Below are 4,627 nucleotides of genomic sequence, written 5' to 3'. Positions count from 1 at the left end.
AACAGGAAATTTTAAAAAGGTTTTTTTTTTTTTTTTTTTTTTTTTAATAGACTTATTTGTTTATTTTTGGCTGTATTGGGTCTTCGTTGCCGCGCGTGGGCTCTCTCTAGCCGCAGCCAGCAGGGGATACTCCTCGCTGCAGTGCGCGGGCCTCTCATTGCGGTGGCCTCTCTGGCTGCGGAGCACGGGCTCTAGAGCACAGGCTCAGTAGTTGTGGCTCACGGGCTTAGTTGCTCCACGGCATGTGGGATCTTCCCGGACCAGGGCTCGAACCCGTGTCCCTTGCATTGGCAGGCGGATTCCCAACCACTGCACCACCAGGGAAGTCCCGGAGAAGGCTTATCTTTAAGGGACTGATTTGCTTTCATTTTTACTCAATTTTGTTTCATAATTATGTATGGTTCCAAAGTTAAATCTAACATAAAATACATTCAGAAGTCTAACTTTTGATCCTATTCTCTATCCTCTCCCCTGCTCACCCCCATACGTAATCACTTTTATTCATTTTTGGTTTATCTATCCACTGTAAATACTGGAGGTTAGGCTATAACCTGGGTCTCTCAAAACTGGAGGTGAGGAGAGGTACAAACAAAGGCACTAATGCAGAGTTATAAGCTGTTCTGGTATTAGAAAAAGAAAGATGCCATATATAAATACACGAGCCACACACATATATATTTATGTTTGTGTGTGTGTGTATGTGTGTATCTATGTATGTATGTATACATAGCCTGCAAGCTCAGGAAAAGAAGTTAACACCATATGTAGGATTAAAAAAACAACAAAAAAAACCCATTGTGTAAAATTCAGGACCGTGTTACTTCAGGGTAAACAAAATGACTGGAGCCAGGTGGCAGCACAGGTAGCTGGCTAGAGGTTTCAAGGGTCCGGGTGACAACTGCGGTTGTATGTGAATCAGATCTGTTGTGAACCAATTCTAAAATATGCCAATTGTATTTAGAGTTAGACATTTAGAGCCATAAAGAACTTTCAAGATTAACCTAGTTAGAGATCTTCATTTTATAAGACAAAGTTAATTAACATACTTTAGGTCATTAGGAGAAAAGGCACAGTTAGTCATGGTTCTTTTCCACTGCAGTATGTGCCACTTTTAAAATGTATAATGCATAAAACTTGCAGGGTCTGTTCTACCTATTTTAAGAAAGAGAACAATGAAGTTCATTTGCTCTTGCAAGGGACACACCACAAACATTTAAACTCATGGAAATAACTATAATGTATCATTCATGAATTATTTAAATCCTCAACCTCATATGAAAATAACATATCATCTAACATTTTATAACATATTAACTCATAAGTTGAGACATTTTACCAAGACATACTGTAGGATAGCTAGAATGAAAAACTGGTTATAACCTTTATGTCATGTTCACAGACACTTTAAGATAAATAACTGCTACATTACAAATTATTCCATCTCACCAATAAACTAAATAAATGTGTTGGAAAATCCAAAGACTTACTGTCGCTTTAAATACTTTATCCAGGTTTACGTCTTCATTATTCCATATTCTCAAGACCTGAAATAAAAACATACAAGTTAAAAAAGCATTCCAATTTCCATTTACATACAACATGAATAGTTAATAAATCAAAATTTGATTTGTTTTGTATATATTATATAAAAGTTTTAGAACTCACCTTATTATCATGTACAACAATATACTCTCCCGTTTGAAAGTTGCACACAGCTGGACATGTTATAATTTGACCTTGTTTCACTGACCAGCTCCCCAAGGGTTTCTGATCAGAAACCTAATGAAATGAACATACAATATTCAAAAAGTCAGTTTCAGACATTAAAGCAATTAAATTTACATTCGGAAGAAATCATTAAAACGATAGCATTTAACAAATCTCCTAAATTAAAACAATAGCTAGTCACAAAAAGACAAATACTATGTGGATTCCACTTAAGACAGAAAGTAGAATGGTGGTTGCCTGGGGTTGGGGAAATTGGGAGTTATTATTTAATGAGTACAGAGTTTCAGTTTTACCAGATGAAAAGAGTTCTGGAGATGGATGGTGGTGATGACTGCACAACAATGTGAATATATGTACTCAATACCCTGAACTGTACACTTATAGTCATTAAGATAGTAAATTTTGTTATGCGTACTTTACTACAATTTTAAAAAAAAACTTTAAAAGAGTAGTTAAAATGAAAATATAAGTTCCTAAAGTGAAAAAAAGTAAATTAATATCGGCACTTTGACAATGAACAATATTAGTGTATTTAAAAAACTGATGCAGTTGTGCCCTTGAACAGGGGCATGAGAAACAGAGTAAGGATAGCTGGCATCGTGCCAATTCTAATCAGCCACTCTATTCCTATGCAGGAACTGCAAAAAGTCCACTTGACAGCCAGGTAAAAACCAATGGTGTCTTCAGAAGCATCAAAACAAGCAAACAGTATAGTGTACTGTTGGCAACCTGTTCCCCAAACTTCAAAGCAGACAGCTAGCTTTCTTTTAAATTGAAGTATAGTTGTTGCACAATATTATATAAGTTACAGGTGTACCATCTAGTGATTCAGTTTTAAAGGCTATACTCCACTTATAGCTATTATAAAATATTGGCTATATTCCCCCTGTTGTACAATATATCCTTGTAGCTTATTTTATACATAACTGTTTACACCTCTTACTCCCGTATCCCTATTTTGCCCCTCCCCCCTTCCCTGTCACCACTGGTAACCACTAGTTCTCTATATCTGTGAGTCTGCTTCTTTTTTGTTATAATCACTAGTTTGTTGTAGTTTTTAGATTCCATACATAAGTGCTATCACAGTATCCGTCTTTCTCTGACTCTCTTCACTTAGCATAATGCCCTCCATGTTGCTGCAAACGGCAAAATTTCATTATTTTTTTAATGGCTGAGTAGTATTCCATTGTATAGATATACACCACCTCTTTATCCATTCATCTATTGATGCATGCTTAGGTTGCTTCCATATCTTGGAATGGAAGATAATAAATAATAATAAATAATGCTGCTATGAACACTGGGTGCATGTATCTTTTCGAACTACTGTTTTTGTTTTTTGGGGGTTTTTTTGGATATATACCCAGGAGTGAAACTGCTGGGTCACATGGTTGCTTTTAGTTTTTTGTGAAATCACCATACTGTCTTCCATAGTGACTGCACCACTTTACATTCCCACCAACAGGGTACAAGGCTTCTCTTTTCTCCATGTCCTCACCAACACTTTTTTGTGTTCTTTTTGATGACAGCCATTCTGACAGGTGTGAGGTGATATCTCATTGTGGTTTTGGTTTTCATTTCCCTGATGATTACCGATGTTGAGATACCCAACTTCTTAAAGACACAGAAAACTGTTCAGCAGCTCACATAGAAGGAATTACTTTCTATGGAACCACTAAAAGCAAAGTTTAGAAAATGTGCTAAAGCAGTCCTTAGGCTAAATAGGGGGCGGGGTGTGTAGACTTCAAGGGACGCAAATCCAGGATTCACAGGGTGAACCATAGCTGGAAACAGGTCACTCGGAATCAAGATGCCTACTAAGCTGCCAAGAAAGCAAAAAGCCAAAACAAAACACCGACAAAACTTTCCCTCCTAATGAGTGAGTAAGAAGCGTACGGACACAAGGCTAAAGCACTGTTCTGGCAGTGACACCTTCTCCCACCCAACCAATCTCCGTTCAACCTTTCTGCGGGCAGCTAGGGTGACAGAGACCCCAGAAGGGGATCTTAGCAAGGATATCTCCGGGAGATATGAAGCGAAAGCACAGGTTTCCTTTCCTTTCCTTTCCGAATCTAGCCCACGTGCACTTAGACGCTCTGCCGCCTGCAACTCGGAAATATGCCTCTCCGGGAAAACAACCGAGTCAGATTCTAGACCTCATTCAGCGTCCCAAAAAGGCCACAACGGCTCTCCGCTAAGCCCGCTGCAAGACCTCTTTCCAAAGCTGTGAGAAACCTGAGGTTCCGGCTCCGAACTCAGAAAGGGGCGAGACAGCAGCGACGGCGCTCCGATCCTATTGCTCTCACCTTATAGAGGATGACGGTCCTGCCGCTGTCCGTCACTAGAAACTGGTCTGTTTTGTCGCTCTGCTCCACTCCAAGGGGTCCGTCAGGCCCGGAACCCAGCGGTACCGCAGTCAACGTGAAGCCTTCCTCCAAGGCTGCCATTTTGGTCCAACTTACGGAAGGCCGCGCGTCCGTCCCGGCAGGCTTCGCGCTTTCTCTCGTGAGAACTGGATTAGTTCTCGCCGACTGGATTAGTCACTCGCTAACTGAGCTACCTGCTCGTTGAGCCTGCGACCTCTGGCGGGTAGAGATCGCTAGCGGCGCTGCGGACGCCGTCGGGTAGGCGGGGCCTGGAGTTTGCGTCTAGACTCCGCTTCCCAGGCCACACCACCGAGTCCCGGTGTACTGCTCTAGATGGGAAAGAATGGGCGGGCGGGGGAGATCTTACCTGTTAGGTAGCTGCCCCTTATTCAGCTACGGAGTGAGAGGCTGAAGGATGAGCGTGGCAAGTGGCCGAATATAAATAAACTAGATTTTTTTATTTGAAGCGAACTCTAGGAATTGCTAACACGGCTTAATAGAACAGTGTCCCAAAGGAAAAATATTTCTCTCTT

General features: G+C 40.8%; 1 protein-coding gene across 1 annotated transcript in view; it reads right to left on the bottom strand.

Moving 5' to 3' along the window:
* The window catches only part of NOL11 (nucleolar protein 11), a 19,128-nt gene extending 14,943 nt beyond the window's left edge, over positions 1-4,185 (bottom strand). Inside the window, exons 1-3 of the mRNA XM_024761195.1 lie at positions 4,035-4,185; positions 1,666-1,779; positions 1,488-1,544 (exon numbers count right to left, since the gene is read on the bottom strand). Coding sequence (XP_024616963.1) covers positions 1,488-1,544; positions 1,666-1,779; positions 4,035-4,175 — 312 coding nt within the window. The 5' untranslated portion in view covers positions 4,176-4,185. The remainder of the gene's footprint in view (positions 1-1,487; positions 1,545-1,665; positions 1,780-4,034) is intronic.
* Positions 4,186-4,627: the final 442 nt, after the last annotated feature.

The sequence above is a fragment of the Neophocaena asiaeorientalis genome, unplaced genomic scaffold, assembly GCF_003031525.2.
Source record: "Neophocaena asiaeorientalis asiaeorientalis breed wild unplaced genomic scaffold, Neophocaena_asiaeorientalis_V1.1 scaffold30, whole genome shotgun sequence".
NCBI classification, from domain to species: Eukaryota; Metazoa; Chordata; class Mammalia; order Artiodactyla; family Phocoenidae; genus Neophocaena; species Neophocaena asiaeorientalis.
The sequence above is the reverse complement of the archived record's forward strand: the minus strand, read 5'-3'. Positions and strand labels throughout refer to the sequence as shown.